General features: G+C 40.7%; 1 protein-coding gene across 1 annotated transcript; it reads right to left on the bottom strand.

The window, feature by feature from the left end:
• Positions 1-638: 638 nt before the first annotated feature.
• Positions 639-17,286, bottom strand: LOC135875576 (nephrocan-like). The gene is made up of 3 exons (XM_065400501.1): positions 17,071-17,286; positions 11,553-12,454; positions 639-1,086 (listed from the first exon to the last, which is right to left on the bottom strand). The coding sequence occupies exons 1-3, from the start codon at positions 17,284-17,286 to the stop codon at positions 639-641; spliced, it is 1,566 nt and encodes a 521-aa protein (XP_065256573.1).
• Positions 17,287-26,080: the final 8,794 nt, after the last annotated feature.

Genomic DNA, 26,080 nt, shown 5'->3' with positions numbered 1-26,080 from the left:
GTTATAAAAATAGACAGGTGGATTACACCTGGAGATATGCCGCAACTAATTCATCTTTAGACTAAGTGGTTTAAATCAATTAAAGGGGACAAATAATTCTTGAAAATTTAATTTCTCAAGGGCAATACTATGTGAACAGTACTGAACAACCACCTATATCAATCTGAGTACACATAGAAAACCTTCCAACTTCAGGCCCCTTGTTCTGGAAATTATAACACTGCTAGCTTAAATGGGTTGGGACTCAGATTCCTAGCCGTTGCATCTTGTGAGGTAGGTGTGGATTTTATTTACAGGACTTCCATGGAACTATTTGCATGCTTGACTGAGCCCGATGCAGAGGTAGCAGACCTAGTTAATTGCCACCGTTTTGTTTGAATGTGCCAAACTTTTCTAGCTGCTAGTACTGGTACTCTTATTTTCTACACACATATAATATTAAACAAAAAGCATTTTTTTTTAAAAAGAGGCATCTTACAATTTTCAAAACACCTTACATCCTCACCTGCACCAAATCACTAAATCTTGTAGTATAAAATAAAAGATGAAATGTCAATGGTAGCCTAGCAGGCTCTTTGTCTGCAAAGATCATTGCTGAATTAAGAAAGATAGTTCTAAGGCTCATCATAGTTACATGATTAATCTATTTCATAATCATAATAATCATCATCCATGTTTACACCTTCACTGGAGAGGTCATCAGTCTTCATTTTTTTTCTGACCTCTTTGCCTCGTTCAGCTGAAGAGAGGTGGTCTTCACACCGCTGCAGAATCTTTTTGGAAGACATCCAGCTTTCGCCTTGGCTTTCTGCTGGTGCTGCACACTGTCCTCCTCTGACATCTGTCCCTTTGGCCATCAGTGCTCTTCTGGTTCTCAGAAGGTCGCAGGTGCAATTCCAAGGGTTTCCATCCAAATACAGATACCTGAGACGAGGCAAATTTTCCAGGACTTTGCGATCCAAGGCAGATATCTTGTTGTTCCGTAGATTTAAAACCTGGAGCTGTTTCAAGTCCTTTAGCTCTCGTTCTCCAACATCCTGTATGTCATTTCCTTTTAGATCCAACCTGGCTAGAGTATCTGGAAGTCTGAAAAAACAAAACAAGATGAATATATGCAGGGAGGGAAGCTGAAGGTTAGTCGAAACACAATAGATGATGGGCCATCAGCCTTTGTTATCCACCATTTAAAAATTAAGTAAATAATGTGATCCACTGCGGAAGAGGTGTGGCCCTGGAACATTCTTATGCATAATTTTGGGCTTTATATGTCTGAACTTATTACTTTGGGGTGATTTGTTAATTTAAGCTGTGGGTCCACCATCTTTTTGCTTTTGAATTGTTTTCCCCAAAGTATTATAGTTCTGATGTATACTGAATGCATTTAATTGAAATAAACAGCAATTTTAGTCCTATTTGGAAAAAAAGTATTTTATTCCAACTGGGCTTTCAATAAACTTAGAAGCAGATACATGGTGTCCCATGTCATAGACATGCATAAGGCAAATTTATAGTAGTGCCAAACATAAAATATTTAGAGAAGCCTAAGGAAATGCTCCCCTAGCCCTTCTTTGGATGATTTTGGTTGAAAATTTGTGCAATATATTGCATAGATTAGAAAATTGGGGTGGGGAGAAAGGGAGTTAGCATCAGATTCAGAAATTGAGCACACCAGGTAGGAAGAATCTGAAATGAAATTGCCCATGTATATGACAATATATTTTATTTTAAAAAAATGACAAGAAAAAAATAGAAATGCCCCTTACCTGTTTTGTTAAAAAACACTTGAGTAACTGAACGAAATCTGATGGAGACAAGGTAGGTGAGGTAATATCTTTTATTGGACCAACTTCTCTTGGTGGAAGGAACACACTTTTGAGCTACACAGAGCTCTTTTCAGGTCTGGGGAAGAACACTTTGTTTGCTTCCCCAAACCTGAAGAAGAGCTCTGAGCAGCTTGCAAGCTTGTATCTTCCACCAACAGAAGTGGGTCCAATAAACGATATTACCTCATCTATCTTGTCTTTCTCATATCCTGGCACCAAGGTGGCTACAACAACACTGCAAACAACTATGGATGAAATATGAGTTATTTTTCACCATATATGTTGCTTATTTACTTTTGTACTCAGTCACCTTGGACATGAAACTAGACTGGTCAGTTTCATTTCTGTTTTTATACATATCATACATATATGATATGACTAAAGCTCTTATATTTCAAAAGCTGTACTATTCATTTTTTATCTTCTATTTTTATCTGACTCTGTGGGTGAAAAGTAACTGAGTTTAATAAAGAAGCAAGTTAATTTGGCATAGAAAACAATTTTAATTAAATCAATTTGAAGTTAATCCAAAAGACAATTTACTATTCTGGTGCCCAACCTGCTGAGGTGAGGAGTGGCAATATGAGATTTAAAGGAAGTCAGTTACATATCATTTCCTTGGGAATTATAAAGAATTTTAACCGGAATTATTTATAACTGAGCAGCAACTCTCCACTAACACCAAATGTGATAGTATATTGTACTGCAGTGATCTGATATATCATTGAAAATAACTGAGACGGTACCATTGGGATATTCAGATGTAGAAGTATTTATTTGTGAGAAGCTAAATATTATACCATGGGGCAAAGCTCCTCATCCAGTGCTGTAGCACCAGCAGCAAGAGCCCTGGAGGTACAGTAGTTGTATATGTTATGGGTGCAATTGCTGCTTAGGGCAGTTTTATTCTTACTAACTTTCCCCCGCATCCATCTGCAGGGAGTCTAGGGAGAGTTGGGAGTGTTCCCTTCTCCCTCATGTAGTCCAGGTCAAAGTCATGTTTCCTCCTCACCCATCACAGAGAGCAATGAACTGGTAGTATCCCTCCCCCCTCTTGAGACTTGGTCAGGCAGGGGACAGAAACCCAGAGGCTGGCTCGATGAAAGTAATGTTGCTGCTCTCAAGTGACCCATTTCAGAAAAGCACTTGGACATGGATCCACAAAGGGATGTAGGCAATGGAACACCTGGCTTTTAGATGCCTAGAAAATCACTAGAACAACATAGCAATCCACAAAAGCCTGAGTGAGGCACCTAGGCTCCCTATGCAATGCCTGGGGAGACATAGGCCCCTAAGAATAGGATCCACCTAAGCTAGGTAATGGGAGATGCTGATGAGAGGGGTGTATCTGAAGCCCCACTTCTCTCACAGAGATAGGCACCTAAGTCTGATCTGCAGGGAGAGACCTATCTCTGCTTGCTATTCAGAGCTGGGAACCCATCTGCTGGAGTCAGGTGGCTTAGATGAGACCGAGTTAGGTATCTGCCTCACTCCACACAAAATAGCTATGGGGAAGTAAGAGAGGCACATATGATCTTTAGCCCAGTAGTTAGGCTACTCACCTGGGATGTGGGAGACCCCCAATTCAAGTCCTGCTTGATAAGGAGGAATTTGAAAAGGATCTGCTACCTCTTGGGTATTTGTCTTACCCACTAGACTATTGAGTGAGTCTCTCTCTGGCCCAATTAATATTTAATTAAAATTGAATAGCTTCAATATGAGAGATGGAGGGAGACCCATATAAGACTATCCATCCCATGGTCAAGGGGTTAGGACACTCACCTGAGAGGTGATTGATCTGTGTTCAAATCCTTTCTCCTCAGACAGTTGTGGGCTGTGAGCCAGGGTGCTCTCACATCCCAGGGAAGTATCCTACCCACTGGGCTAAAAACAGCTGTTTGCTTTCCCTTTCTTCTATTAGGCTATTTTGTGTGGAGTTAGCCCCCTGAGCACACCTACTTGATCAGCCCTGCATGTGAGTTAAGTAGAGGATTGCCTATCTTCTGCTGGTTTGTGGATCTCAGTGTGGCTTAGGTGGAAGATTGGCCCATAGATGCTTAGATTGAGGCAGCAGTACACGTGCCCAGTGGTAGAAACATAGGCCCTACCGAACTTTTACTATAAAATCTTTGATGCCAAGTGAGTTTGGGTGCCTATGGAGTTACCTGCTCAAGTGCCACCTATCTTATTATGGATTGTAGTGGCACCTAAAAATGGGAGTTACGCACCTAAGTACCTTCATGGATCTGGGCCTTAAGCAATTGCTTAAATTTCATTCAGCACATGCTACAGTGTTGAATTGGGGCTATGGCCAGCTCTCTGCATATTCAGACTTCCAGGATGGCAGCTGCTGTCATCATACCACTGTAGTACCATCACAGTCTTATTTTCATTTTTTTGTACATACACTCAGGTACCAAGTGATGGGTGCACAAAATTAAGCACATAAAATATACTTCTGCTCATCTTCCCCTTCTGTGTTTTTAAAGTGCTCCCTTAGAATTTATGCTCACTGCAGAGTTAAAAATAAAAAAAACCCAATATATCTTTAAAAAGTTATATTGTTAAAAGATTAATAGAGATCTCTTTCTTCTCCCTAAATTGTCTCTACTATATGTTGTAAAAATAAAATGGATTAGACAATATTGAATGCAATTACATAACTAGAAAGCAATAAACGTTCCTATTAAGCTAGACTGAAATCAAACAAAGTAACATGCCACTAAATCACAAATTATAAAATTCCTACCAAGTACCTTCCAGAAATCTGAGGCTAAAGGAGATCTGCTGCAAGTGAAGTTTTATTACATTATCCTGTCTCTGACAATGACTAGTACCAGATGCTTCAGAACAATGTGCAAAATCCCCAAAGTGGGCAATTATGGAATATACTGCCCACAAGGCAGTTCCTTCCTAAATTCTTCAATTAGAGGTTGGCTTATGCTTTGAAGCATGGGGGTTTATAAACCTTTGGGAGAAGTATGTATGTATATATGTGTGTGTGTGAGTGAAATTCTATTGTTAATATTGTTATCTATATAAATAGCCAATTCCTTTGTTTGAACCATGCTAAGCTTTTGGAATTTTATCTTGTAGCAATGATAAGTTAAATATGGGTTGGTAAAAACGTGTTTCCTTTTATCAGTTTTGAACTCGCTGCCTTTCAGTGTCATGAAACGTTCCACTGCTTTTGCATTATGAGAGGGGGTAAAGATGAGCATCGCTGTACCTTCTCTATGCCATTCTTTTGTATATCTTTAGCATTCCCCCCTTATTCCAGTTGCAGCCAGAGATTAGAAACAAATGTATTCACTGGAGGTCACAATTTTTTTCGAAACAGCTCTATTGCTTTGCTGAAACTACCTACAAAGATGCCAGTTAGTGCCAATTACGATGGTGGACTCATGGTAAAGACATTTCTCTACTAGGAACAGGAAGGAGAAAAAACTCATTTCAGAGACACCCCCCCCCCCCCAACGGTTCTCAGATGGTAATGTTCTCTTTCATTACTAACTGCTAGGTGACTCAAAATAATGACTGGACATTAAAGGCTCCCAACCAAGCAATCTAGCCAGAACCAATAGTATGAGTCAGCCAGTTCTCTTAAAATTTTAAATAAATTAAATGCTAGCCTTTTTCCATGCACAGAACAACTACTGATGGCAATAGGAATTTTATGCAGACATCAGGGGAAAATAAGTTTCCATAAACTTCACTGCATCTTTTACTGTCTCTTTAACCATGTTTATGTGTACTAGCAGGACTGAATTTTGCTGTAAATAAAAATAAAATCTGTGTGAAGATACCCTGGTGCAAAAAGGGCCAGATCTACAAGGGGACTTAGGTGCCTAAGTCCCATTTTTTAGGCATCACTGTGATCCACAAAATCTCTGCTCAGCTGCCACTTCTCTCTGTAGGCACCTAACTCAGTGCCTATGTTTTCAGAGTCAGAGTTCCCTAATTGCCTAAGGGTATGTCTACACTACAGGATTAATTCGAATTTATATAATTCGAATTTAGGAAACCGATTTTATAAATTCGAATGTATTCGGCCACACTAGGCACCATTAATTCGGTGGTGTGCGTCCAAGCTACCATAGTAGCATCGATTTCCAGAGCGTTGCATTGTGGGTAGCTTTTACATAGCTATCCCATAGTTCCCGCAGTCTCCACCCCCCTTGGAATTCTGGGTTGAGACCCCAGTGCATGATGGGGCAAAAAACATTGTCGCAGGTAGTTCTGGGTACAGCCTCCCCCTCCCTCCCTGAAAGCAACGGCAGACAACCATTTCGCGCCTTTTTTCCTGAGTGAACTCTGCAGACTCCATTCTGCATCAAGCATGGATCCCGTTGTGCTCCAGAACGCAGTCTTGAACATTATAAACACCTCGCGCTTTCTCGTGGAGTTTATGCTTACACAGGACCAGAAAAAAGAGGCGAGGAGGAGGAGGAGGCGGCGATTGCAGCGCAGCGACCAGCGTGATGAGGACATGGACACGGACACAGAATTCTCTGAGACCGCGGGCCCCGGTGCTTTGGAGATTATGATGTTAATGGGCCAGGTTATAGGCTTTGAACGCCGATTCTGGGCCCGGGAAACAAGCACAGACTGGTGGGACCGCATAGTGTTGCAGGTGTGGGACGATTCCCAGTGGCTGAGAAACTTTCGCATGCGTAAGGGCACTTTCATGGAACTTTGTGACTTGCTTTCCCCTGCCCTGAAGCGCCAGAATACCAAGATGAGAGCAGCCCTCACAGTTGAGAAGCGAGTGGCGATAGCCCTGTGGAAGCTTGCAACGCCAGACAGCTACCGGTCAGTCGGGAATCAATTTGGAGTGGGCAAATCTACTGTGGGGGCTGCTGTGATGCAAGTAGCCAAAGCAATCACGGAGGTGCTGCTACGAAAGGTAGTGACTCTGGGAAATGTGCAGGTCATAGTGGATGGCTTTGCTGCAATGGGATTCCCTAACTGTGGTGGGGCAATAGATGGAACCCATATTCCTATCTTGGCACCGGAGCACCAGGGTACCCAGTACATAAACCGCAAGGGGTACTTCTCAATGGTGCTGCAAGCACTTGTGGATCACAAGGGACGTTTCACCAACATCCATGTGGGCTGGCCGGGAAGGGTTCATGACGCTCGCGTCTTCAGGAACACCAATCTGTTTAAACGGCTGCAGCAAGGGACTTACTTTCCGGACCAGAAAATAACCGTGGGGGATGTTGAAATGCCAATTGTTATTCTTGGGGACCCAGCCTACCCCTTAATGCCATGGCTCATGAAGCCATACACAGGCAGCCTGGACAGGAGTCAGGAGTTGTTCAACTACAGGCTGAGCAAGTGCAGAATGGTGGTAGAATGTGCATTTGGCCGTTTAAAAGGTCGCTGGCGATCCTTATTGACTCGCTCAGACCTCAGCCAAACCAATATCCCCATTGTTATTACTGCTTGCTGTGTGCTTCACAATCTCTGTGAGAGCAAGGGGGAGACCTTTATGGCAGGGTGGGAGGCTGAGGCAAATCGCCTGGCTGCTGATTACTCGCAGCCAGACACCAGGGCGATTAGAAGAGCACACGATGAAGCGCTGCGCATTAGGGAAGCTTTGAAAACCAGTTTCATGACTGGCCAGGCTACAGTGTGAAATTTATGTTTGTTTATCCTTCCTGAAAACCCGCCCCCTTTATTGACTCATTCTCTGTAAGGAACCCACCCTCCCCCTTCCCCCAGCTTGCTTTCAAAGGAAATAAAGTCACCATTGTTTAAAAATCATTTATTCTTTATGAATTGATTATAAAAAGAGGGAGAGAACCTGAGTGGGGTTTGGGAGGAGGATCAGCGGGAAGGAAAAGCCCAGTAAAAAAAGGTTAAGAAAATGGCAGCCTTTTGCTTGGGCTGTCCACTGGGGTGGAATGGGAGGGTGTACGGAGCCTCCCCCCCCGTGTTCTTACACGTCTGGGTGTGGAGGCTATGGAACATGGTGAGGAGGTAGGGGGGTTATACAGGGGCTGTAGCGGCACTCGGTTCTCCAGCAGCCGTTCCTGAAGCTCCACCAGACGCCGGAGCATGTCTGTTTGCTCACGCAGCAGCCCCAGCGTTGCTTCCCGACTCCTCTGATCTTCCTGCCGCCACCTCTCATCTCGAGCGTCTCTCCTCTCCTCACGTTGGTCCCTTCTGTCCTCACGTTGGTCCCTCATGTCCTCACGTTGGTCCCTCATGTCCTCACGTTGGTCCCTCCTGTCCTCACGGTCACTGGCTTCTTTCCTATACTTGCAAACCGTCTCCTTCCACTCATTCAGATGAGCTCTTTCATTCCTGGTGGATTGCATGATTTCGGAAAACATCTCTTCTCTCGTTTTTTTTTTACGACGCCTTATCTGGGATAGCCTTCGGGAAGGAGGAGGGAGGCTTGAAACATTTGCACCTGCTGGAGGGAGTGAAAAAAGGAGAGAATTTTTTTAAAAGATACATTTTTCAGAACAATGCTTATACTCTTTCACGGTGTATACTATTCACATTACATAGCACATGTGATTTCTGTGCAAGGTCGCATTTTGCCTCTTAATATTGAGTGCCTGTGGCTTTGCTGCTAGAGATCACAGACGCAGGTCGGGGCAACAGAATTCACCTTGCATGCTGCCATGGTAAGCCACTGTCTTTAGGCTTCTGCGCCCTGCTTTCCCACATACCAAGCAAAGCCCGTTGTGCTGCAGTTTTCCTGTTAGCTTGTTTTCTGCTGCTGAAGGTTAACACCCCCCCCCCCCCATCCAATTCTCTGGGATGAGTGCTTTATCCCTCCCCCCACCGCCTGGCTGGTATCAGGGAAGATCCCTGCAGGAACCAAACTAACACCCCCCCCCCCCCCACCCGCCATGAATTCTCTGGGATGAGTGCTTTATCCCTCCCCCCACCGCCTGGCTGGTATCAGGGAAGATCCCAGCAGGAACCAAACTAACACCCCCCCCCCACCCGCCATGAATTCTCTGGGATGAGTGCTTTATCCCTCCCCCCACCGCGTGGCTGGTATCAGGGAAGATCCCTGCAGGAACCAAACTAACACCCCCCCCCCACCTGCCATGAATTCTCTGGGATGAGTGCTTTCTCCCTCCCCCCACCGCGTGGCTGGTATCAGGGAAGATCCCTGCAGGAACCAAACTAACACCCCCCCCCCCCCACCCGCCATGAATTCTCTGGGATGAGTGCTTTATCCCTCCCCCCACCGCCTGGCTGGTATCAGGGAAGATCCCTGCTAGCAAAACGCGAAAAGCTCTGGGCCAATCCTCCCCCCCCCCTTGCACTTGGCTAAATGCAGGGAAGGATTTCTTTTCAGCCACAGGCAAACAGCCCAGTAGGAACGGCCACCTCAGTCCCCTTAATTAAATTCCCTTATTTCAACCAGGTTACCCTAAGCGATATCACTCTCCTGAGGATTACACAGCAAGATAAAGAACGGATGTTGCTTGAATGCCAGCAAACACCGGGACCATACGCTGCCAGGCTCTGTCAGGCAATGATACCAGATTACTTGCTACTAGCATGGCGTGGTCAAGTGTCCTACCATGGAGGACGGAATAAGGCTGCACTGCCCAGAAACCTTGTGGCAAGGCTTTTGGAGTACCTCCAGGAGAGCTTCATGGAGATGTCCCTGGAGGATTTCCGCTCCATCCCCAGACATGTTAACAGACTTTTCCAGTAGCTGTACTGGCTGCGAATGCATCCCAAGTGCTCAGGGCAAATTAATCATTAAAAATGCTTGCTTTTAAACCATGTTTTATATTTTAAAAGGTAAACTCACCTGAGGTCCCTTCCATGGGGTCATGGTCTTGGGTGCTGGCTTGGGAGGCTTGGGAGGGTACTTCAGTCAGGGTGAGAAACAGTTCCTGGCTGTTGGGGAGAACGGAGAGCTGGGTGCTCTCTGCCAGCTCGTCCTCCTCCTCCTCCTCTTCCCCTTCCGCGGAATCATCAGGTGTCCCTGATGAGATTATCCCCAGCTCGGAATCCACAGTCAGAGGTGGGGTAGTGGTGGCGGCCCCCCCTAGAAATGCATTTAGCTCAGCGTAGAAGCGGCATGTCCGCGGCTCTGACCCGGAGCGACCGTTTGCCTCCTTTGCTTTTTGATAGGCTTGTCTGAGCTCCTTGACTTTCACGCGGCACTGATCTGTGTCCCTATTGTGGCCTCTCTCCATCATGCCCTTGGAAATTTTTTCATAAGTTTTGGCATTTCGTCTTTTCGAACGCAGTTCAGCTAGCACTGAATCCTCTCCCCATATAGAGATCAAATCCAGTACCTCCTGTACGGTCCATGCTGGTGCTCTTTTTCGATTATCAGCCTGCATGGTTACCTGTGCTGATGAGCTCTCTGTGGTCACCTGTGCTCTCCACGCTGTGCAAACAGGAAATGAAATTCAAATGTTCCCGGGGCTTTTCCTGTCCACCTGGCCAGTGCATGCGAGTTCAGATTGCTGGCCAGAGCGGTCACAATGGTGCACTGTGGGATAGCTCCTGGAGGCCAATAACATCGAATTGCGGCCACACTAACGCTAATTCGAATTGACAAATTCGATTTTGGCGCTACTCCGCTCGTCGGGGTGGAGTACAGAAATCGAATTAAAGGGCCCTTTAATTCGAATTAAATGGCTTCGTTGTGTGGACGGTTCCAGAGTTAATTCGAATTAAAGCCACTAAATCCGAATTAAAGGTGTAGTGTAGACCAGGCCAAAGTTTCTGCCCCTGGGCACATGCACTGCTGACTCAGGCAGACACTGGGACACCTAAACCATCTGCAAACCATAGGAAGATAGGCAGAGAAATCCCAATCAGGTGGGCGTGTTCTGAGCATGCCTCATTCTACACAAAAGGGCCAGGGTGGAGAAGGAAGCCTCCCTCGTAACCTTTAGTCCAGTGGTTATTCACTTTGAATGTGGGAGACCCTTTGTTCAAGGACCCCCCCCCGCTTAAAAAAAGAGAAGGGATTTGAACAGGTGTTTCCTACCACTCAGGTAAATGCCCTAACAACTAGTCTATAGAGTCATTCTGATACCATCTTAATAAAAAGTGGAATGGCTTCAACATGAGAGATTGAGAGAGACCTACAGCAGACTATCCCATAGTCCAGTGGCTAGGGCACTCACCTGAGAGGTGACAAATTCTTGTTCAACTTCCTTCTCCTCATCAGGCAGAGAGGGGAATTCAACCAGGATCTCCCACATCCAGGGTGAGTACCCTGACTGCTGAACTAAAGGTTATGAGGGATCCACAGATCCCTGCCTAAAATACCTACATAGGACCCAAGCAACTATTAACTTCAATTGATTAAGTTTGCTGCAGATCTTTTAGTTGTTAGGGAGCAGGGTTTCCTTCCCACCCCCACCCCCATCTGTGGAGCAGGCAGGGTGGGAGATTAAGCGAACATATGGATGTCCCAAAATCAATGAGAAATGCCATGGACTTAAGGGCAGTTAAGGAGAGTCCTAGAGGAGGTGAATGATGAGAGAGACCACCCACTGGGTCAGCCCTAACTCCAGCAAAGAAGTTCCAGTAGCTTAGCAGGGGCATGATAGAGCAGCCCCGCATACTTATGGAGACCAAACACTGAGAAGTGAGTGGAGGGGCAGCAGCAGAGCTGCTGCTCCCCCAACTTCCACAATTGCAGTCTCATTTCTGCCAGGTTAGGCAGCATGCGGAGGGAGAGATGATGACCTTCATTTACCAGCTGTCTTCAGATTCACTTGCCTTAATGGAATAGAAATAAGCAGGTTTTGTTCCAGGGCTAGGTTAGATAGCTGTGCGCATGCATGAAGCGCTCCAGCCTCAAATGTGCTGACAGTGTTGTTGTCGAGAAACAAATGCTTGAGGTCTCGTAGATCCTGGAAGCCCTGGGCTGTCACTCTCTGAATGAAGTTATTGCTACAGTCAAGTTTCTGTAGTCTGGTTGATAGTCTGAGTGGCATGGTTTGGAGGTGGTTCCTGGACAGCTCCAGGGTGGTTAAGTTAGGAAGAAGCTGGGCACCATCAACTGATGAGAGCTGATTTTCAGAGAGGAAAAGCTCAGACAGGTTTTCCAGGTGTTTCATGTCTCGAAATCTTATAATTTTGAGTTGGTTTCTCTCTAGTTTTAATGAAAGCAGGGACTTCGGCAGGTTAAGAGGGACCTTGGTCAGAAGGTTGCCAGTTAATCTGAGAAATTGTAAATGTTGGAGTGGTGCAAAGAAGCTGCCTGAGAAAGAATGTAGTTTGTTATTCTCCATACTCAGATACTTCAGTTCGGGAAGCTTACGGGGCCCAGACACAGATTCCATATTATTACCATCCAAAGTCAGACTCTGTAAACTGCAAAGGGAGGAAAGTGTGCTGAAAGAGACTGCCAAAATCAAGTTGTTTTGAATGTCAAGCACCCTTAATTTCTTTAAGCCTTCAAAATCCGACTCATGCAGAACACTAATTGAATTGTCACCAAGTTTTAATACTTCAAGGCTGGATGGGAGGGAAGTGGGTATGCGCCTTAGTTTATTCTTCCAGAGTTCCAGGATCTTCAAAGTGCTCAGAGCTTTGAAGGTGTTATCTTCTACCGATTCTGTTCCACTGCAAGACAGGATAAGCTCTTCCAGACAAGATATTCTACTGAAGTCAGAGATCTTAGAGAAAAAAGAAAAAAACAGAACAAATTAATGTGATAATATACCATCCAGCTTATGGATACCTTTTACTTTTCTATATGATCTGACTATTGCTAATGTTTATTCCTACAATATGATTAATGATGAACCGCAGAGAAAACAACAGACAATAAATACAGATAATATTGCAGCCATATACATTTCAACTGCTGTTTGTCTGCAGTTTTGGAATGCTACTTTTATTATTTAGATCCTGTTTGTGGCTGGCTCTGCAGATGCACATGTTTGGGGCAATGGAAGATAAATAGCATTCCTTGCACTCCTGCATAGGGTAGCCCAGTGCATGTTCATGACTAGCATCTGTATAAGCGCAAGTCACTGTAATGGATGGGGTTAAGGTGAACCCATGTCCGTCTCCCCCATTTGCTGGCCAGCAGAGCTCCCTGGTGCAGATAGACGAGCATACTCCATCCTTTCCTAGAACAGTGATGCTGTCTGGAAGCCAGTGGAGGAGATAGGATAAGTCTCATCACACACCTCCCTACCATGGGCTTTGGCTGTAAACCACAATCTAGCTCTCAGTGTTTCAATTTTATAAAACTTACATTTTGAGATGGACCCAAAGCAAAACTCCAGATCCAAGCTCTCTGAACTTTAGGGCAGTTTAGATTTGAAAATGAACGTTCCAGCTCAGGCTTATCTCTACTTCCACTGAATTTTCATAAGTCAGAAATAAACAGATGTTTATCAGTGGTAAATGAAGCTTAGCTCTGGCTGTGAATTTCACAAGTAGGATAATGCTGATTGTTTTATTATTTTTCTTCTTTAGTGGAGATCTCTCATTTACAATGCTCTTTTTGTATGCTGAATTAACGAGACTTAAATTACTGTGGCGGTTCCCCTTAGCAGATAAGAGAAGCAATTGAAAAAAATAATCCAGGTATTCTCAGAGAACACTGATTTACTTAAGCAATGGTGCTGAATAGCTTTAAAAGCTTGAGTAACACTACAATGCAACGTAAGGTGTTTGATTTTTAAGAATGAATTTAGTGGGATTAACCAAAAAACCCTTCAGACTAAGAACTACTTCCTGCCCTAGTGTACAAGGGGGAAGTATGAGGATAGTTGTCTTTCACCTCGCTCCACCCATTCACACAGCAGAGATCTCGCTATAGTACTCAAGAGCATTAGGGCGAGATGTCTGGCTAATGCTACACATGCACACCACTTTTTCAAAAGACTCATTAGCTAGAGGCACACTTTGCTCCTACTCAAAGGAACAGCAAAACATGCTCCACAGCACATCCCTCTGGGCCTTCCCTGTCAAATCCTGCCTTGGCCAATAGGAATTGTTTGCAGAGGATGTACTGGGTAGCATCTGTGCTCTCTCTTCTTTGAGCCTGCCAGGACAGGATACAGCCATATAGCTTCATTGTGCATCTTAAAGTAAAGCAGTTATCAGAAAAATGGTGTAACCATTTACCATTTTACTCAATATATCTAATCCCTGTGTGTCCTTGAGTCATACTGGTTTACTTTACCTCCAAAATCCAAGTTTTACTTCTATTAACAACACAGAGTGACACTTTATACAGCTATGGAAGGGTGAGCCAGATTTTATATTGCCTCTGCATTCTCATCAAAATTGTCAACTAGCTTCTAACTGTTTAGGATTGAGCTTCCAACTGATTCTCTTGCAAAGTCATTCCTTGACTTTACAAATTTCATATGGAGTCATTGAAAAAGTATAAGTATGAAACCTTTCCCATCAACCCCATTTTAATTCAGTATGTTACCACCACAAAATAGCCTGTTCCCTTAATCAAAAGGAGTACCATTGAAATAAATGGCATTACTCAGATGAGTAAGGACTACTTGTATGTTGTAAGGATTTATGGAGGCCCTTCGTACTGAGAACAAACTAAATCTGAACTTTCATAAATTTGACATATCTGATCCAAGTGAACTTTTTCCTGCTTTTGCTAAGTTGATTCCTTTAGATCTCTAAGAAGCTTAATTTTCATCTTATTAAGTGAGAGAGTTAAGTAAATAAGTACTTTTTATTTCTTTTCAGTGCACATACATTCATTCTCTGATGAAGGATATTATGGTTCTTAATATGGATTATTATAATTTTCTTTTGCATCCATTTAGTATGCTTTGGTAGTATCATTCTCTGTTGTTCTATTCCTGACACTTACACATGTATCCTTTTTTGCAGTCACCAAACAAGTGAAAGTTTATAAGCCAATAAGCCAAGACATATTTGAAATAATATCAGCTCCCTCTGGTACATGGTGCTTCTTATTGTTTAGCTAGGCAGTCTTTAATTTGAAGTGACACTGACAACAAGTTTGAGGTCAAAAATTTAGATCTTGTGAAAACAAGGGTTTACAAAGCATTAGATGAATAAAAACATTTTCATTATTACTTTTATGTCAGTGGACGCAAATTCTTCTTAAACAATTCCAGGCAGTAATGGCTGAGAACAACATTATGCTAGTAGATGCAAACCATAAATTAATCTAATTAGAAATGGTCTAATAATTAAAATGAAAGCAACCAGTCTAGAGTCACTGTTCAAGCTGAGCAAAATGCAGAAGGTGAACAAACAGCATAAACAATTATATGTACATTCAATTTTTAAAAAAATTCTTTCAGTTTCAATAAAGTGAGAAAGATATGGAATCAAAAAATAAGTTAGCTTTCTTTTAAAGCTGCCATAGAAAAAAAGCATTTATTTTAAATGTGGAAATTCAGATCCATATCCTGTAAAATTCAGATGCATATCCTGTAAACACTTACATATGCAACTTTACATATGTAAATTTAAGCACACGGGCATAAGTGCTTAGAGAATCAGGGCCTATGTTTTATTTTAAACAAAGTTTGTCCCTTGGAAAGAAAAGTGAAATATATGTGTAGTAGCTCAGAGTAATCCTAATTAAAGAGCCCGGATAATTACAGCCTGATAGAATAAAGATATTTATACCATATTCATTGCAAACTTAATAGTAAATGTAAGGCATTCTGATTGTTCAGCTCAGGGAATTTATAAAATGACAAAGTGCCTTATCAGATGGTTTCAGGTATAATTTGCTGGCATTTATTTCATTACACTGTAACATAGTTGGGTGTCTTACATGTTCACAGCAAACATTTAAATGTCTCATAAAAAATACCTGTGTTCTTAAAAGGCATAGTCCAAGTCTGCTTTGCTACTATTAAGTGAATACTAGTTGACAGAAATGGGCAATTAAACTGATAAAGAGCAATCAATTTTTCGTACTTGTCTTGAAATGTAAATACTATTTTTCTTTCACATTATTTTGTTATATTTCTTAATAAAGAGCAAACAGACATGTTTGCAAAAGGAATTTATTAACTGGGCTATATCACTACACCAAAAGTATTCAGGTGAGCTTTGACTCTTCTAGATATTGGATCTATGACAAGGGAATTTGGGGGATTAATAATGGCTGGGAAACAGCAAAAGTGAACTGTATGATATGGGCTAAACTGCAATATTACTCTCAAAATAGAGATTATTTAACAGTCTGAGCAACAGGAATCCCAGACATTGCTCCAAAGCAATTATTAGCCCAGTTTATTGAATCCTGAGAATAAAAGCAAAATATGAACCTCAATAAAAATGTCTCTCTTTTAAACAGACAATTTCTTAGGAAGTTATTCATACACAATTGGCACATACAGCATGTATAACGCAGATGGTTTTATTTCCCTATTGTCTATCCATGTAAATTGGATTTATTATAGCAATATTTTTGCAGTGGGACTAAAGAGAAGCTACTCCAGAACATGCCACAATAAAGCAACATGTGGTACTGACTTTTGTACAGAACTACCGGAAATCAGTGATGCCTAGTGAACCTCAGAATGAGCTGAGTCATACTCTTTTAACCTCTTACTACTTATGACCACCACAATAATAAACAGGTAGCAACTTCATTTATAAATTGCTCTTATTAGTAAGATCATTTAGGGCCCAATTTTGCTTTTATTGACATCAAATGCAAAAGTCTGATTGACTTCAGAAGTGCAGGATCAGGTCCTGAGTAGTCAAACCCTCACCATGCAGTTTTTAATAGTAGATGTACTACTCACAGGAAAGTACTGCAGTTACATTCATCACAGAAACTTCTCTTATTTTATTAAGCTTCTTGACTTAGCTAAAGAAGGAATTAATAGCATTTAAGAGAATGCCATCACTTCTAAGTGAAGATATAAGGTAGCTCTTGAAGTCAATGGGAGTTTGACTGTTTAAAAACTGATCAAGATTTGGCTGTCTTTTATTGATTATACAATGTATATATGTAAGATCAACATCATTAATCACTAGTTTATTAATCACATAAACAAATCAGCCAAGCAGTACAAACAGGGGGTCAGATACCATGGTTATGGAAACAACAACAACATAATAATAATTAATAATTAGTAATAGTAAAGAATAGGAAAAACAAATACAGACCTGGCACAATTGTACCTAACCATTAGTAGCTAGAATAAATCTCTCACTGGGTTTGACTTTGAAGTCACCACCATGCAGGAACATAATAGATCATTTGATTTAAATTGAAAATGGAAGTTATTTAAACTGGGATTTATCCTACCTGGAGGTGTTTGATTTTGCTGTGGCTGATGTAAAGCCGCCTGGTGGTAGAAGGAATCTCTCTAGGTACCTGTAGGACCCTGTAGCATTGCACTGACTGCATAGAGTCGCAATTGCATCTTCTGGGGCAGGTGGTACTTAGACCATTGTAAAGAGGAAACAAAATGAGTAAAACATAAGACAAATGCATCTTCCAAAACAGGAACTCTGAAACCATCCCTGTTAATAGCAACACAGTATGAATTTAGGCACCAGAAGTCCTTTTATACCATGAAATCTGATAAAAGGATATTATGACTGTGTGCTTTGTCTATGGGAGAAGGCAGCAAAAACAATACCTTAATTTGCCTGGGTTAAAGTGTTAGCAAGCATTACAAAGAGTGAGAGGCTTAAACAATGATAAGGGGCCTTTATATTTGTAGGCCTGTGAAATTAGTGTTATTTATTGCCTGATGTCTAATCTGCAAACATCCATATTATCTGCAGTTTCCTAGTTTTGTTAAATGTGACACCATGGAATTAGTGGAAAAAAGATAAAGAGCTGTTTTATAGTGGGCTATAAAACCTCTGTATCTTCTGTGACCCTGTATTTAAAACATTAAAAAAAACACTCCACCCAAAACGGATACTGAAGCCTTTTTTTCCTTCCTTCACATTACTTACATGAAAACAAGCAACTTTTTTTTTTTAAATACCAAATTAACTTTCTGAACTTTTTGATGCAGTTCAGTGATGCCGGATGGTACTAGTTCTTTTAAAGTTTGATGAAAATATTTTTTTTTAATTACATTTTGGTTTGCGTTAACTATAATGTGGAGAAAGTTGCCACAGAATTCCAGGTTTTGATACTCATTCTTTTTGGAATTGAAAATTTGTGAAACACTTGAAAGCTTTTACCACATTTCCAGTGGTATAGGACCAAGAAAGTGTTCATAATTTAAGGCCCAGTTGTCTCATCCCAGGTGGATAGGAGCTAAAGAGGAAGACTCTGAGCTTCCTAATTAATTTAATTAATTTTTCATTCATTTTATTCATATTCCACACGCTGACTGAGAAATTCCATTCAACTTTCTTATGTCCTTATGCCAGAGGTCAGCAGGTCACTGAGAGCTCATTCACTGACTAGGAAATTGCCCTATATATTTATGTGTGCCACATACATTACAGTGCCAATGGCATATTGGGAGACAGTTGGTAAACAATTGTTTATTTTATATATAAAAAACAAACATTGTAAATATAAGTATATTTTTAAACCATTACAATTTGACCAAATCACAGTGGGTTTTCACCAGGTCCCCACAAAGCATGTGTCTTACCTAAGAACTATCTTCCTGCCAATTTTTCTTGTTTGTACCACAAAGCAATGAGGCACACTAGAGCTTTATAAAAATGTCTACAAACAATTCTTATTGTGAGAAAAGTGTATATATATTTACCCTTCACTCTGAAAAGTAGCTAACCCATTTTTGCTCTAAATTATTGTTTTTTAAAAAGCATCCTCAAAAAGAGACGAGGCAGGACAATTTCAGCCCCAAAGTGAAAGTTTTTGGAAATAATATGTAAATGAAACAGATCTATTAGACTGGAAACACTCAACCTTAATTAAGATGAAAGAAAAAGACAGCAATTATTGCCTTTTATGCCCTGAGATATCTATGTTACTTTAACTCCTTAGCACAGGTGTGTTCCACAATGTTAAGAGTTCACCACTTATTCAATTTCTCTTTTAATTTTGGGGAGAAGGCAGAGGATATGATAATTCTTTCAAAATGTTAACAGTGCAATTAATGATGAAGAGTCTTATCAAGGTGCTGGTGTGTATATGTCTGTATACTGTAATGTTTATTCTGGAACGTTTCAGCATATGCCCTTAGTCTGTTAGTCCTTCGGGGAAGATAAACTGTTTATTTTTATCATACAGTGAGCACAATGCACACCTACACCAATATAAAAGGTTTATAGAATATAATATAATTAAGGTTTATAGAACATTATCCAATCTTTAGGTACGATGTCATTGTCCTATGAACCACTGAAATTTATGGTCACATCCTGTTTACTTCCATGTTCAGAGCTTCCAGTAGTGATGGTAGAAATGCCATGTGTAGATTAGATCAAGGGAAGAATAAGGCAGCTGATTATATACTCCTGTGGGCATGTATGTATAAGTCCACAAAGAGGGAATAAAAGGACATCCTTTGATATATGTAAGTTATCCAGGAATCCTCTTGAAGATCAGGCAGGGAGATTAAGCAATTTGTGGTAAAACTAAAGGGCTGCAAACGTAAACCAATAAAAGGAAATATTTCTTTCTGCCATACATAGCCTGTGGAATTCCCTGCCACCCGGAAACTGTCAAAACAGATGCCATAGCTGGAGTTTTAAAAAGCTATTGATATTTTGACCATTAACAATTTCTGACACTAAGTAAAATAAATGATAGCTAAAAGGTATTAAATCTCATGCTTCAGGGATAATCTGATCATCTGAAGGGGTTGGGGTGAACTACCTTTCCCTATTCACGTGTATACTGATAGGCCTATTTTTTTTCCAGACAGAAAATGACGTCAGATTGATTTGGCAATGTGGTTATTGGGTCGTGGCCGCTTATAACTGGGAATGTCCATTTGATACAACTGGTTTTACACTGAACACATACTGGCCTTCCATGATTGCTACTGGAGACCTGAAGATCTTCCTACTTTACAGCATCCCCACTTGAGGTGCTGAGTTGAAGCCAAGCACACTACCTTTAGGGCATTTCCTGCACCTACCAAGCCCAGGGTGAGCAGATGAAATAAGCCTATTTCTAAAACAGCCTTGTAAAACTGGCATAAACATATACCAGTTCATGCAGAAAGTCTTGCCTGACTTTTGCAATAGTGATTGATCAAACTAATAGCATCTTATTTGTCCATTGAAAACTCTCCTGGGGTGAGCAGAATTTGCAAAGATGTTTTAAGGCAATCATTCTACCATATTTTGGTGCAGATTCTTATTCCTTACTTTTCCTAAAAAGGTCAAAGAATCCTGGTAAAATAGTAAAACCTCTCTTTATAATGACATGTACTTCAAGCATTTTTAGTAGGTGATACCCTGCAACAATGTGTTACCCTTTCACTTCTGGTGAGTTAGTTCAAATACTGACATAGGTCACTATTGACAAGGATGTTTATGATTTCATGTGGGTATTTGTCAACCTCAAAATATCATCCCAGTCTGGCACATATAATTTAACAATGGTTTCTGCTCAGGGATGCAGTGTTACTGGTGTTAATCAGAACTAAAGTAACTCCAATTAAGCTAGAGTTGCACCACTGTAAAAACAGTGTGAAATATGAATAAGGTTCAATGTTCTTGGCCTCTCACTTTCTTGTTCAGCAAATGTAACTCCTGCTACCCCAAATTAATAAGGGGACACTTTAATGGTATAATCATTAATTAATTTGCTATTTATTGCAATGATTTAATCAAAAATAATTATTTTAAGTATTAATCTGAACTCTGCTTTCAGTCACTGGACTATTATTTAGATGTGCTACCCATCAAAGATGATCCTATGAAAGATCATTGTCATATCTGTCTTTCTCATGGAAGTCCAACATGTCTCCACAAAAGCAAATACCTTTCTTTCTACACAAAACTGTCACCTGATGTTTCTCTCTCATCAGAATCAGGGATAGGAGTCAGGGGACTGTACCTATAAGAAAAGCAGGAACATGTGAGTTCTGTTAAAGGGTAAATAAACAGCTCAGAAATTTCTAATGTGTAAGTAACACCACTGGCTCAGTGAATTGTGCAATTTTGTAATATCACATTAAGAAAGTAAATCAGTAGGGGCCATTTAATGCAAACAATTTTTATGCAGAACTCGAGATTGCTTTCAGTGGGGAGTAAAACTGAAGGCATGATATTCCCCTCAGTGATTTCTCTGTTAAGAAGAATGACAGCACCTGTAACCTGCCATTATGTGCAGTCACAGGGAAATAGTACACAGTATGTGATTTAATCAAAAACTAAAATTTTCAAATCAAAACCTGCTGGACACAAAATCCAGTTCTGGCTCTTCATGTTGTTGAATACTAAAAATAACTGTGTTTATAAAATATAATTGCAAAGTACACCTCTACCTCGATATAACGCTGTCCTCGGGAGCCAAAAAAATCTTACTGCGTTATAGGTGAAACCGCATTATATTGAACTTGCTTTGATCCACCGGAGTGCGCAGCCCTCCCCACCCGGTGCACCGCTTTACCGCGTTATAGCCGAATTTGTGTTATATCGGGTAGTGTTATATCGAGGTTGAGGTGTATAAAAAAATGACAGTTTGGATGAAACAGTGTGGAAGTCCTTTCTACTCATCTATGGTGGAAGTCTAGGTGGATGTTAAAGACCTCATTAGCACTTTTTAAAAATTAAAATATGGAATAGCCCTGGTGACTAGCCAGTATGCCCTCTTACATTATGAAGCCAATCCTGCTTCTACTGAAGTCAGAATTTTGACAAAAGCATATATATTTTTTTATAATTATTGCATATTTTAAGATAGGTTTTTGCATATAATCTTGGCTATGTCAAGAGAACATTGAGGTTGCAAAATCAAATACCCAAAATGCCAGAATTAAGGTTGTTCATGCAATCTTAATCCAGCCCCTTTGGGTATATACTTATGATGCAGGCTTTAATTACATGCTCAAATACTGTTTTTTTCCGTGGGACCTCATTCAGTCACAGGAAAGACAGTGATCACTGAATGGGAAACTATTCATTATCTATCTTTTATCCTTATCATTCAAAGTGTGGCCCCATGCATTATTTACTCCTCATCATCCAAACTCTGCACTGAATACAAAATTATTAATTTTCCTCATGGGTTTTGCTATGCTGTCGTCACACTATCTAAGTTCTTCACAAATATTAAAGAATTTATCTTCACAACCATCCTGTGAGGTGAGGTGGCATTTGTGGCAAACATTGCAACCTCATGCAGTATCTTTGGGGACTAGTGTGTTAAAATTTATGTGTGGTTTATGCATGATTGTGTTTTGCTCCATGGGAAAAGGTTATCACAGCTCCTCCAGGAACTAAAAACAGGGGAGGGTAATTGTGGTGACACTAAGACTGTAAACAACTCGAGGTACCATGGTTTGCATATACTGGTTCAGACTGGGTTTTCCAGAGACTAAGAGACAAAGAAAGAACTTGGGATATGAAAAAAAAATTGACTTTAAACAGACTCAGGGCCCTCATTTGGAGTGAGCAAACGGACAAGGCATTTTGTCCAAGAAGTGGAATGGCCAAAAGGGCTATAAGTCAGATGGGTGATTTCTGGTATAGTATTAATAAGTGTATAAGACCTGCAATTGATTTTTTTTTTAATGTTTTCTCTGCATGCTTTTTAATCCTGAATAATTGCACTCTGTTGAGAAAGAGCTGTGTGGTAACTTGTAAATGTGCTGACACATGCTGATCATAGCCCTTGGGAGAAAGCAACACATAAGCGTTGGCCTTTAGGCAGATTGGCTTGCTGAGGATATCACAGGGCAGGGGTAAGCGGGGCTGTGCAGCCTGAAAACCCCTGGTCAGGAGTGGGAGAGACTCAGGTCTCTGCCCAAGAAGCATGATGGCTGGGAGCCTGAAACCTTTTGTGGGTGCCTTTGAGGGACCACAAAGGGGAAATACAGGTGCAGTTACCCTGAAACCGTGACAATATTATTATCCCAATTTTACAGATTGGGAACTGAAGCACGAGAATTAAAGCCAAAATTGTCAGAAGTGTCCACTAATTTTGGGTGCCCAATTTGAGGTGCCTAAGGCCTGATTTTTCAAAGTACTTAGCATACTTTATATGTTCAGAGCAGAGCTCCCATTGATCTCTGTTGTAGGTATGAGTGCTCAACACTTCTGCAATCAAAGTCCAGGTGTCTCAAGTTGGGTATCCAGAATATGAGGAACATAGTGGGCATCTGTGTAAATTTTGGTTTATGTAATTTGCCAACAATCACCTAGGAACTCTGAAACAACCTCTTTGCTCTTAGTTCTAGTATCCAGTGCTCCTATAAGGAGCAATTGCAGGGAGAGGCTTGTTCAGCCCCTGCAGCCTGGGGCTGGTGCAAGCTCAGTCATTCTGGGGGGGGCTGGCGCAAGTGGTCTGGTTGGCACACAGGAACCACAAGGGGATGGAGCATGTTCAGGGCAGACAGAATCACTACAGAATTTAGCTGCCAAACTCAACATCCATACTGAGCATGTGAAAAGAGAGATTTTTTTCCCCAAGAGGCATTTTTAAACTTGGCCAGATTTGGACCAATTTTGACAGGAGTGACAAAAGATCCCTTGCACAAAGGCCACCCAGATTTCAAGTCTTTGCTCCAAAGCATGGAGGTGCTCTGGCTTCTCAGTGAAATGGTTGTAAGATTTTTTTTTTAAACTATATATTTTCCCTTAGCCCCTGTTGGTAACAGCCAAACTGGTTTTGAAGTAGACAACCTGCATCGAAAATTTCAGCCCAAACACCTGCAGTTTGACAAAGTTGTAAGCCACTGAAACCAGGGTCTTTTTATGGGAAATGTGGGGCAACCTTAACTCTGGGGAGTGGTATGTGCGTGCGTATGTATGCATGTGCATTTTTCCCATTCCACTTCGCCCCATCCCAGATAGCCTGGTGGTTAGTGCACTCACCTGGGATGTGAAGGTTCATAGTCCCTGTGCCAAATCAGGAAGATCAGGGAGTTGAATGTGGCTTTCCATATCACTCTCCCACCATCTGTTTTGGTTTGTTTATTTTTGTTTTTTATTTTAAAAAATTCAAAAGGTCTTGGTTTAATTCCTCATCTGACTGGAAACAAATGTCAAAACCTCAAAATTTTTCATGAAACAGAATTCTTGTTCTCCAGCAGCTCAGGGCTGAGGCACATTGGCATGTTGGCCTGGGGAAGCTATGCAGCCACTGGCCAAGCTGTACCTGTTCTATATGTAAAGAGAAGCCTTCTTTCTCCTAGGCTGTGAAAACCAATACCTTTTCCCACTGCTAAATTAATTTAAAAGTTGAAATCAAAATGAGAGTCAAAGGTAGAAAAAGAAGTAAGTGAATGAAAGTAAAGGTACCTGTGTAAAGAAGTCTAGACAGGGCTGGCCTTACCATCAGGTGAACTGAGGCGGCCGCCTCAGGTGCCAGACTGTGGGGAGGCATCACTAGGACCCAGAATGTAGAAAATTGTGTCTGCTGCTGGTGCATATGTATTCTCTCTGCTCTAGATGCACAGAGATGATGGAGTGCTGTGGTAGAGGAAGGAGGGCACAAGAGACATAATAGGCAGGCAGCAGTGCTTCTATATCGTGATGCCAACTTTTCCCAACCTAGCGCTAAAAATTTCCCAAATCTGGTGAAAAATTCCCAGATAAAGTTTTTTATTTCAAAATCTCAAAGGAACGTAATATGTGTGCTTTTAATAACTATATAATATATATTATATCCAAATTATTTTTATTTCTTTGAGATATTTCACATTTATTATAATTTTTATACATATAGACATGTTTTTCAATTTTAAACTTATGTTACTTATACAGTAAATAAAATATTTAACACATGAGGAAGTAGGATTGAAATGATAGAAAACAATGTATTTTACACAAATTTCACTATTTTAAAAACAAAAGTATTAATAAGTACAGCATGTGCCCTGCAGTGTACTGTACATCAAAATTACTTTGAAAAAATAAAAAGTAAACATATGATTATAAAATAAGATAAAAAAACAAATAGAACAAATGACACTCTTTTATATAATTTTCCTTATTATAATCTCTGAGTTTTATCCATTTTCTGACTCATGGTCTGAGTCGTCACTAGGAACATCATTACCATCATTAATATTTTTACTAGTTTTATCACTGTCATTTTTACTGTATATATTTTTACAATGTAAATACAAGTGCTTAATAGTAATTACAAAATTAGAACATTTCTCTTGCTTTGCATTCAAAGCTGACCTTATAACTACACTAGAATTGAGTGTTTTGGTTGTCATACAGTTTCCTTTTTTGTTTTTTATGTCAGTTACCAAGGAAAAAATTCTTTCACATGCTGCATTTGAATGCGGTAATGTGAAAACCTTTTTAGCCAGTTCAGATATATTTGCAAACATGAATTGACCTGAATAATCTAAATTCATTAACTTTCAATTTTTCTACAAGTTCCTCAGTCTCAGTTTGCGCCAAAACATTGCTAATTATAGCAGTACATTTATCTTCCTTTAATGTTACAGCCTCAGCAATTTTGGAATCAGGGAAACATTTTTTAACTACTTCAGTCAAATGTTCTACAGATTGAATACTGACATTGTGTTCAGCAAAGTAACAGGCCATTCTAATCTCTGCATTTTTAACTTGCTCTTCAAATTTTTGTGCTTTTTTAATTTCACAATCTTGTTTATTAAACATATAATCAATTTTCTTTGTATTAGATACTGTCTCAACCTTTTGCTTATGTTTTTTTACCATTAGCGTGCTTATCTAACTCACTAGTACCTGCCTGGATTTTTACATCACAACATTTGTAATAAGCTAAAAAACGATTGTTTTCTACTTTCTACAGCCAGTCTTCTTGAAGCCATGAGTCTTGAAAGGCTTTTTTGAAAGTAGATGGCTTCTCTTTTGGTGGAAGTTCATCCCGAGTCTTCAGTACTCTGTCGGGGGTGCTATCCCATTGTTTTTGTTTCGACGTGGACGGATCTTTGTCTACTCCTGCAGTCCTCTTCCTCTTCTCACCAGCCTTACCGGTCTCTTTATTCATTTTTTACGTTAGATAAAAAATGGAAAGAGATCTCTGAAATAATGGAATGCGATAATTAGTATAATGTATATTTCAATTTATATTTAAATCGAAGAAGGGAACATATTATATATTACCTAACACAGTAGGCGAAGATATTTAATATTTGCTTGGAGGAAGGTGCTGTTACAAATTTATGAACAGCCGAACGCTCTGGTCCACATTCTCTGTG

This window comes from Emys orbicularis, chromosome 3 (genome assembly GCF_028017835.1).
Source record: "Emys orbicularis isolate rEmyOrb1 chromosome 3, rEmyOrb1.hap1, whole genome shotgun sequence".
NCBI lineage: Eukaryota > Metazoa > Chordata > Testudines > Emydidae > Emys > Emys orbicularis.
The sequence above is the reverse complement of the archived record's forward strand: the minus strand, read 5'-3'. Positions and strand labels throughout refer to the sequence as shown.